The following is a 10,681-nucleotide window of genomic DNA, read 5'->3' as shown; positions in this document are numbered from 1 at the left end:
CGAGTCGCCGGCGATGGCATAGGCTGCAGCCCCTGCTGCAGTGGGTTGCCATGGGCTACCGTGTGTAGCCAGCAGCCAGTGTGAGCGGCCAGCAGCCGCTGTGAGTGGCCATCCAGAAGCTGGCGACTGATCTGCCTCACCTGGGAAGAGCACAATGAAGGTGCCAACTTGGGCCAGTGAAGCAACATCTTCCACAACTAGACTGAAGAACAAAAGGACAGCAACTTGTCTGTTCCCCTTCCCCCAATTCTCCAACGCTGTTCCCATCCCCCAATTTCCCAATAAAAATCTTAAAAAAAAAATCCATAATGTCTCATACAACGCTTACCATACAGTTTAATTACTATTTATTCCTGAATCCTCTCACAATGAATGGAATATTAGTAGTTAACATAACCAGCAAGTAGATAATAATAAGCCAAAGAGTTACAATTTTTAAAAGTATTGTTCAAAACAATGTGAATGTGACAGTTAAAATAGAAATATCATAACCAGAAAGAAATGCAATGACTAAAAATAATGTTACTGCAAAACCATAACAGTAATCATGAAATAATGAAATATCTTGGGCCTATAAAGCTAATCCCATTTTGCTTGAAGTCTTATGCCCCGTTTTAAATGCAAAGCTATTTAAATATGAACATTATGACAGTAACCTATTACCTCACTAATAAATTTTCTGACAATCAAAATTGGTAATTAATTACAAATATAACAAATTTCCTAATCCAGCTTAAATTCCACAATCCATCATTTCAGTAACATTCATGCTAATACCCCAAATTCCCTGTCCTTAAATTTCATCATACCCATCTGGTAAAACCCCAACTCTGGATGAGCTCAACTACCCATTTTCTCCTCACCTGCACTCAAGCTGCCAAAAGCTGCTGGAAAGAGTGACACAAAAAGGCATGTTGGATTTCACTGTAAATTATGATCACCAATCTCCAATGAGCCTAGACACCTACAATATTTCTCTGGGCAATGCACTCTCCTGTTTTCCAAAAAGACTATTTCAAACCTTCAATACTTCTTCCAAACCTTGAAACCTTCTCTCTTCCCCCTCATTCTTAGCAGATGGCTTAACCTTCTACTTTGCTGGGAAAGACATTAGATTGAAACAACTTATCATCCAATTACAAAAACACAATATTAGTAATATCTACAACTATCCTACTCTTCTCTCCTGTTATAATAGAGAAGCTGCCCTTCCTCCTGTCTAAACAAATACTGCTTCTTGTGTTTATGGTCCCACCCTACCCTGCCTTCTCATAAACCTTAAACTGTTAACCTCTCTTCAACTGGATCCTTCCCTGAGTTTTAAAAAAGTCTCTCCTATCAAAACAAAATAAAATAGAAACAATAAACAAATACCCATAACCTACTGATACATCTTCTCCCTTTCTCAAATTTCCCAAAAGAGCGGTTATTCACACTGCCTCCACTTGTTCTTCTACTCATACCTTAGCCCATACCAATCTGGCTTCTAGATCTAGCACTCCACTAAAACAGCTCTTCACACCTATGACCTCCAGGTCACCAAAGCCAAAGGGCATATTTGCTTCATTATTTTATTTGACCTTTTAGCAACATTGACGTTGTGGACCACCCTCTCTTTTTAAACACTACTCCCTTACCTTCCATGACAACATTCTTGGTTTCCCTATTATTCTGGCTGCTCCTCATTATTCTCCTCGGCAGGCTCATGCTTCTCTATCCAGCCATTAAATGTTGGAGTTTCTCTAGGCTCCATTGGAGGCCCTCTGCTCTTATACTCACCTAAACCTAATGGCTTCAATTATCACTTATTTGCAAAAAGACTTACAAATTATTACTTCTAGCCTAGCCAATCCTCTGAGCACCCAAACCCATATATTCAACACTCTTTGCCTGGTTATCTCATAAAGCACCTCAAACTCAAAATGCCCCAAACAGAACTCATGAACTTCTTTCCAAACCTGATTCCTTTCTGTTCTTTTCTCCTTGGTAATTAGTACCACCCTCTATGAAGTAGCACAAGCAAGAAACTGAGTCATCTTTGACTCCTTCTCCCTCTATGATACAATCCATCACCAGTTTTACCTCCTAAAATTGAATTCATCCATTTCATCTCCACTACCCTAGTCCAAGCTACCATCATCTTTCTCTAAGACCACCATAATAACTTCCTCTTAAATGTGATTATTACCCAAGCCATTCTCCACACTGCAACTGCTATTTTCAAAACTGAAATGAAGAAAAAACTCAAACGTGGCCTACAAGGTCCTGCCCCCGCATGGCCTGACATCTTACTTCTCCAGCCTTGTCTTGAACTGTGCATGTTTTGTATAACAGGCAGTTTCTTTCCGTCTCTAACTCACTGTGATCCTTTTGGAGTTGCTGTTCTGACTGAAGGGCTCCTTCCGTTCCTCTTCACTTCACATACCTCTACTGAACGCCAACTCCTGAAGGAAGCTTTCCTTGATTTTAACACCCAGGTCAGACCAGCCTATTACAGACATTTATGGTCCTGAATACTTCTTCAAACATTTCTTTGTGTACTTTTTTCCCTTTTGATATTATTGCTGTTTGATATTAACTGTATTATATTATATTATAATATATTATAGTGATATTATATTATTTGATATTAACTGTAAGCTCCATGAAGGAAGAAATTATCTCATTTTAAACACTACTCTCTGGCTTGCACTGTGTGTGATACAACTTTGGTGCTTTATAAGTATTTGTTGTATGGATGATGATGAGGGAGAGCTTTTAGTTCCTTTCATCACTCATGAAGTTTAATTACATAACATTTTCAAAAGTATTAGTGTCAAGGACTCTAATCTATAGCAATTCTCACATATACCAAAATATATATACAAGGACGTTCATTGCAACACTGTAATATCATCAATCCTACATGAATGTATTGCTTTTATACTTTAAAAACAATAAAAGGGGAAAAGATTTAAATAAAAGTATTAGTGAGAACTATAACTACAAAAGGGCAACATTCAACATTTACCTTTGTAAGCTGAGTAGGATCAAACCGAAGAACCTTTTGGTTACAGCAGGGATAAATTCCAGTGCCCGCAGTACTCAGTGAACTTGTTGCAGGAGGATAAACCACTGCTTTTGGATGGTACTGACAATGTGAAAATTCTATACAGAGAAAAGCCTGAATATAAGAAATGTACAAAATCAATAAGTATTCCCATGATGCAATTATATATCTCAAAAATACTTTACTTAAGACCACATATCATATGTTCCATTTACATAAAATGTACAGAAGAGGCAAATCTCTGGAGATATGAGGAATATTTGTGGTTGCCTGGACTTGGAGGTGAGATTGAGGGGTGGCAGCAAATGGACACAAGGGGTATTTTTGGAGTGATGGGAATGCACTAAAACTGGATGGTGGTGATGGTTGCATAACTGTAAATTTACTAAAAATCAGTGAATTGTGCACTTAACATGAATGAATTTTATGGCCTGTAATTACACCTCAATAAAGCTATTAAAAAGCAAAAACAAAAACACTTTACTCAAAATTTAGATGAATTAAATTGATCTTGGTGTCCATCTAATTTTACAATTTGCCAATCACATTAAAAGTTTACCAATGAGGGCCGGCCGAGTGGCGCAATGGTTAAGAGCTGGCTTGGAATGCCAGCTCTGAGCAGCAGGGCCCCGGTTTGGATCCCACATGAGGGCCAGTGACACTGCTCTCTACAGCTAAGATGGTGAACAATGGCTCGACCTGGAGGTGGGCTGCCGTGAGTCGCCAGCGATGGCGTAGGCTGCAGCCCCTGCTGCAGTGGGTTGCCATGAACTACCCTGAGTGGCTGGCAGCCAATGTGAGTGGCCGGCAGCTGGTGTGAGCTGCCAAGAGCCACCATGAGCGGCTGTCCAGAGGCCAGTGACCGATCTGCCTCACCCGGGGAAGAGCGCAATGATCACAATACCAGTGTGGGCCAATGAAGCAACATCCTCCACAACTAGACTGAAGAACAAAAAGGACAGCAACTTGTCTGTCCCCCTCCCCCAATTCCCCAATAAAAAATCTTAAAAAAAAAGTTTACCAATGAAAAAATGAAATAAAATTGTGCCTCACTTGATTATTCTTGAACATATTTTTAGGGTAATATTTAGCATCAGTATTAATGAAAACTATGGAGAAACTGAATCATAGGTGAAGACACTTATCAAGGTTTAATTATAAAATTAATAGTAAGGTTTCAGATGTTTATAAGTTGGTAAAATAAAGAAAATTAATAATTTTAAGCACTGATCTTGAACACAAAAGCAAAAAAGGATGTTCTATAATTCAGAATCCTAGTTGTTACTTCCAATTATGATTTTCAAATGGTTTTTAAATTTTTTTGAGTCTGATAAAAGCTATAAGGTACACAACTCATACACAAAGCATTTTGCATACAAATATTTTGAGTTTATGAACTCTCCACAATAAATATTAAATATTATAAATCAAATCAATATTTAGTTTGCTATGAAGAAGAGGAAAAAGATCCCTCAAGGTTTCTGTGTTCTGACATGCTAAATAAGTCTGGTTTTAGAAGCCTGACATCCTTGATTACAAGTGATACTCTACTGTGGGAAAGGCTACTACATACCTACTAAGTTACAAAAACAAAACAAAAACAAAACTTGACAATATCAAGTGCTAGTGAAATGTGGAACAACTAGAACTCTCAAGCACAGCTGGGAGGAATGAAAGTTCAGGGAATTTGGAAAATTGTTAGGCTTACATTTGCCATACAATCCAGCAATCCTACTTCTAGGTTATTATGCAAGAGAAATAAACACCTACCTTCACATGAAAGCTTATATGGAAATGTTAATGGTGGCTTTCTTCATAATGGCCCCAAACTAAAAACACCTACAAAGTATTTCACTTGTGAGTAGATAAACATACTGTGATACATTCATACAATGGAGTACTACCTAGCACTAAAAAGGAACAAACTGAAAGATACAATGTGAATAAATTTCAAGTCCATTTTGCTAAACAAAATAAGCTGGACTCAAAAAATGAAACACGGTATAATTTTACTTGTCTAACATCTGGAAAAATCCAAATAAAATCCAAATTAAAAAAAAAAAGTGATAAAGACTCTTAAATAGGACCTGGTGGTTGCCAGAGTCTGGAGTAGGAGAAGGAATTGCCTAAAAAAGGGGTACAAGGGAAATTTTTAGGTGATGGAAGTGGTCTATGCTTTTAGTGTGGTGGTAGTTATATAACTATGAATTTGTCAATCTCATACAAGGAATAAATTTTACTGTATAAGGGTAAATTTTACTGTATATAAATTTTACTTCAATAAATCCAATTATTAAAAATTGTGGGGACATAGGCAGTCCATTGGGTGTAAACTTACATGATTTGGAAAATCTTACTCTGAAGGTTTTAATAAACAGCTCTTCCTTCCCTTCCTGGGAGCAGGGATTCAAAAAATTTCATGTGGACCACTCTGGATTTATATTTAAGTCTAATTAGGAATGAATGTGACCTATAAAGTTCTATTTATTCTATAAAAGGATTTATTATAGGTATCTTCAAATAGCAAGCTTTCTTGCGTTTTTATTATAGGCTTCATTTATTAAAAAATGAACAAAACCTTTTTGGGAACACAACCTTTATAACAAGAAGGGCACATATCAATAGCACCCTATCTGCAAAGGTATTTATGGATTTCTAAAGAAATTTATCTGCTAACAGAGAAGCAGTTTGGCTGGAAATAATTAAAGGCAAACAAGGATTCTATTTTTTTTCCATTGAAAAAATTGTATTCGGTCACTTAAAACATGTCGGTTTTCTAAAAATTCAACAAATCATTGATTGTTTCAGTAATAAAAATAAAAAAGAAGAAACAAGAGAAATTAAGTCTAATGTAAGCAATGTTTAATAGCACCATTGTTTTTGCCACTAATTTCTTCAAAAGATGTCAGATATTGTTCAAACACATCGAAACATATTAATTAATATGTATATCAAAAAAGCCTGCTCTCAGTGTTTGCAGAGTAGGATATTAAAAACAAAACAAAACAAAAAACTTACCTGATAACATCTTGAACACATTAGCCAGTTGACTGTTCCCCACAAGCGCCAATATACATCTCTCCAAGATTTTAATTCTTCAAAAAGGCTATTCAAATACTCATGAACATCCCAAGTCTTATCTCTGGGGAAAAGAGCTTCAATTGTTATATTATTTTACAAGCAAGCAATATAAACAATTGTTTAGAGCAAATGTTTTTAAGTTTGTGGTTTATATTCAGGAACATTCCCCAACTGATGGCTGTGGGGTGGACCACACCAAACAGCAGATAAAATTTCATTTGGGAGTCTGTTTATTTTCTTTTTCTGGGATAACAGAAAAAGGTATGAAAGGTTGAATGTCAAATTATTTTGCTAGGCCAATTATAGGGTTATAAATTAAATATAGTTTGAGTAGGCTAACAGTTGGGACTTAGGCATATGTTGCTTAATGAAACTTTTATTCTAATTTTACATACTGTAAAATAAGTTGCTATTAATTACTGGTGCCTCTAAGCATTTAATTAATGTATTAGTTCTCTATGTTTTCTATTGGGTTGTCAGAAAAGTCATGACGTATTTTTTTCTATGCTTTTAGTTGCAAAAATGCATCATGACTTTTCCGACAACCCAATAGTAATTGAGTAATACAGTTATGTGCAATCACATATTGGTGATAAACATTTTTAAGTAATATAAACTTAAAAAAACAGCAAAGGCTTAAAACCGTATTTGCTATGGTCATATGTAACTCAAGTTCCTATTTTTTTCCAAGCCCCTTAATCTTTTCTAAGTTTTGCCGTTTTTGTCCTTAATTCAACAAATAACAAAATGCCATCATGTTATTAAAAATTACAGAAGCACATCTGTTTTAAGATATTTAAAGACAACTTAAAAAATGTCATCAACAGCTGACTTGCAGGAAAATATTTTGATCAAAACAACAAAAATGGATGTTGAAGTTAATATCAATTTTTTTACATAGTTACCACTGTCAGAATATATAGAGAATATGTATAATAGTTATTGTTGTCCGAATGGATGTAATTTTCAAAAGGTAAATCAAGTCTTAAGACAAAAAAGTATAAAAGACAATATAATATAATACTTTACAATAACTAATAACTAACAAAGAGTTAGTTATTACAATAACTAATGAAGATTTCTTGATTATTGTACCAAGAGAAAAACATGAAACATTTTAAAGTTGATTGTGCTATTCATAGTAGGGTCAAATGAGTTTCTCTGTACTTTTGTTTTAATGTTTAAAATATGAAATCTAACATTAATTGTAGGTCTCTTTCTTTAATAAAAGTGTTGTACATTTTTAAAATTGAAAAAAGAACAAACACAAATTAAAATTAAAACCATCCATAATACTATCACTCAAAAGTAACACAATAGATAACATTTTAGTGAAGATGTTTCTAGCTTTGTTTTATAACCTGTTTTTCTTTTCACTAAATTTACCACTAACAACTTTCTATGTAAGTATATATTCTTTAACAACATTATTCTCAAACGCTGCACATTAAGAATTGATTAGATGTATTTTATATAGATACACTATTGTATGGATATATTTTAGTTAGTTTAGTCATTTGGGTGTTTCCTTTTTTTATTTAAACAATATAGCAATAACTATCCTTAGTAAGTGCTTTCACAAATCCATCATTATCTCTTTGGATAAATTCCTAGCAGTAGGATATTGTCAGAGAATATATGTTTTAAAGTTTTTGCTTTTTTAAGACATTATACCATTTTACAATACTCCACTAACAACTCCAAATGAGAACTGGTTTTGAACTTAAAGGGGAATAAAAAAGAACTACGTAGTAATGGAATACTGACAAAGTATGAAGAATAAATAGATTGTGGAAAATCCAATTTTGAAGACAATTTTCCTCATTCATCAAAATTCACCTGAAAGTAAATTTGGTTCTCTTGTCAAATTCAACATAACATTTAGAGAGCTAAAAATCTGTTAGTGAAAATAATGCATTTTAATGGCACCAATCAGATATTTTTTAAGATAAATGTACAACAATTTTTACTATTTTAAAGTTTAAAAACATAATGAAATTTACCCAATTAGTAAAATATAGCCTTTAAAACAACTTTGTTTTGAAAGTGGCCTCTTTTTAAACCAAAGCTGGATAACATTCAGAAAAGATATTATCCTATTCCTTAGAGAAATAGTTATGCTTTTATAAATACACTAGGAATTCACATTTTAAAAGATATATTTTATTTTTACTACACCTTAAGTGAATGTAGATAATATTTCCATGTCGATCCACATTGATTTTTCCAGGAATACAAGGAATTCTTCTTTCTGTTTCTTTTGTTAAAAGTTTCTTACACAGACAGCATCTATAACACACAAAAAAAGGTACAAAAACATATGAGAAGAAAATTTTAAGTGTAGTAAAATTAAAGAATTTAGCTGCATTATATAGCATACCAAAGAAAAACACATCACCATACCTGTATAATGTTGCTGCATTATTCCGAGAATCTGGGTTCAAGTACTCAGGATCAAATAGTCTCTCAATCTTCTTACAAAAAAGTTTACTATTAACAACAAATGACCAACAAATTAATTTTGTATATCTACTTTACTAAATAGTGATGAAAACAAACTTAATAGTGATGAAATAATAGTGATGAAAACAAACACTGACCTAGCTTCACAAGTAGAAAATAAGATAAATCCTTAGAGAGCATATCTTTGAGAATAATGCAGTTTTAGTGTTCTAAGTAAAATAAACCTCCTAATGAGAACTGCTTGATCAAGAATCTATTTTCACAAGAAAAATAAGACTGATGAATAGCTATCTCTCTTTTAGTCCTTTTTTTCTAGAATAGTCAAGATTGAAGATTTTCGAAATTTAACAATCCTGGGTCTATCAGTAACTCAGTATGTGATTTTTGACAACTGACTCAATCTCTCTGAACTTTGCTTCCTCATCTATAAAATGGGGTTAATAATAATTGCAAACTCATAAGTTTTTAGGAGGGTTAAATGAGATAATGTTTTTAAAGAGTGTCAGATATAGCATTAAGCATTCAATAAATGTTAATACTTCATTATTATGCATAATATGACTGAACTTTGTCTTCTAATTAATTCTAATTAAACTAATTGTCAATTCCAAGTATACACTCTGTCTCCATTTTCCTTCATGTAACGTGTGCTACTAAAGGGCAGATCCGGATTTAGTGTCCTGATCCCATTTTCAAGTATTCAACTCTTGGATAACTCCCCTCTGTCTCATTCCCCTTAAGGACCAAACTCTTGGATAATCCCCTACACTACCAATTTCTCCCACTCTAATGAATCCTCCTGGTCAGCAAATTAAACATAATCTAATATTTCCCTTTCTTAAAAAAAAAATTCCTTTCTTGAGCCTATCTATCCTTAATAGCTACTGCTAAATTTTTCAGCAATCGTTCAGAGCAAAACATCTGGAAAAAAGTTATCTAAATCCAACTTGGTCACAGGCAGAAATGTGACTACTGCTACCATCTTACTCTACATGGTAGCAGCACTCCACACATTTGATCAATTAATCACGTCCTCCTGTTTGAAATCCTCTTTCCTTGAACCCACTAGCTCCTCCTTCTTAGGATTCTCACTGGCTACACTCCTCTAAATTTTGAGTAGTCTTTATCATTACTCTCTTGCTAACAATTAGAAAATGAAATAAATACAAATAGCATTTACAACAGCACCAAAAAAATTAAATACCTGGGAATAAATTTAATTTAAGAAAAGGAAAAAAATATCTCTCCACTGAAAACATTGCTAAAATAAATGGAGGGTTATACCATGTTCATGGACTGAAAGACTCAATATTATTAAGATGTCATATCTTCACAAATGTATTAATTCTAGTAGGTGTGTGTGTGTGTGTGTGTGTGTGTGAGAGAGAGAGAGAGAGAGAGAGNGAGAGAGAGAGAGAGAGAGAGAGAGAGAGAGAGAGAGAGAGGAGAGAGAGAAAGAGGAAATGGGTAGGCTGATTATAAGATTTATATGGAAATGCAAGGGACCTAAAACGACTAAGACAGTAATCTTGCAGAAAGGCAAAGCTGGACAATTTAGGTTACTAGATACCAAAAAATAGCACAAAGCTACTATAATTAAGACAGTATGCTACTGATATAAGTATAGACAAAGAAATCAACAGAATAATATGGAAAATTCAGAAACAAACTTCACATATATATTTACTTGATTTATAATAAAGGTAATACTGCAATTAAGTGGAGAAAGGATAGTCTTGCTAGGCAACCTCATCCAGTTCCATGATTTCAAACCTCATCTACTCTTATATTTTAAGTCCTGACCTCTGACCCAAACTTTAGACTTGTATATCCATCTACCTTCCATTCTACCTGGATGCCTAAAAGTATATTAAATACATTAAATAATCTTAAGATCCAATCTCATCTCTTGATTCCCGTCACCCCAATCTTTCCACTCTCTGTGAATGAACTACCATCCACTTAGTTGTTCAACCTTAAAACCTAGTAATAACCCTAGAATACTCTCTCTTCCTACATCCTTCCATTTGAAACTGTCAAATCTAATAACCTACTGTGAACCCATCTGCTTCTTTCCAGCTCCACTGC

General features: G+C 34.1%; 1 protein-coding gene across 4 annotated transcripts in view; it reads right to left on the bottom strand.

The window, feature by feature from the left end:
* Positions 1-10,681, bottom strand: part of SANBR (SANT and BTB domain regulator of CSR) — a 63,246-nt gene that overhangs the window by 30,946 nt on the left and 21,619 nt on the right. For all 4 annotated transcript variants that reach the window (XR_002122739.1, XM_019632347.1, XM_019632209.1 and 1 more), the window contains exons 8-11: positions 8,534-8,620; positions 8,309-8,419; positions 6,068-6,191; positions 3,011-3,163 (exon numbers count right to left, since the gene is read on the bottom strand). Coding sequence is in view for 3 of the 4 variants with exons in the window: in XM_019632347.1 (XP_019487892.1) it covers positions 3,011-3,163; positions 6,068-6,191; positions 8,309-8,419; positions 8,534-8,620 (475 nt within the window). In the remaining variant the exon portion in view is untranslated. The remainder of the gene's footprint in view (positions 1-3,010; positions 3,164-6,067; positions 6,192-8,308; positions 8,420-8,533; positions 8,621-10,681) is intronic.

Source organism: Hipposideros armiger, unplaced genomic scaffold, assembly GCF_001890085.2.
Source record: "Hipposideros armiger isolate ML-2016 unplaced genomic scaffold, ASM189008v1 scaffold_2, whole genome shotgun sequence".
In the NCBI taxonomy this organism is placed as follows: domain Eukaryota; kingdom Metazoa; phylum Chordata; class Mammalia; order Chiroptera; family Hipposideridae; genus Hipposideros; species Hipposideros armiger.
Note: the sequence above shows the minus strand (reverse complement) of the source record. Positions and strands in the feature narration are given on the sequence as shown.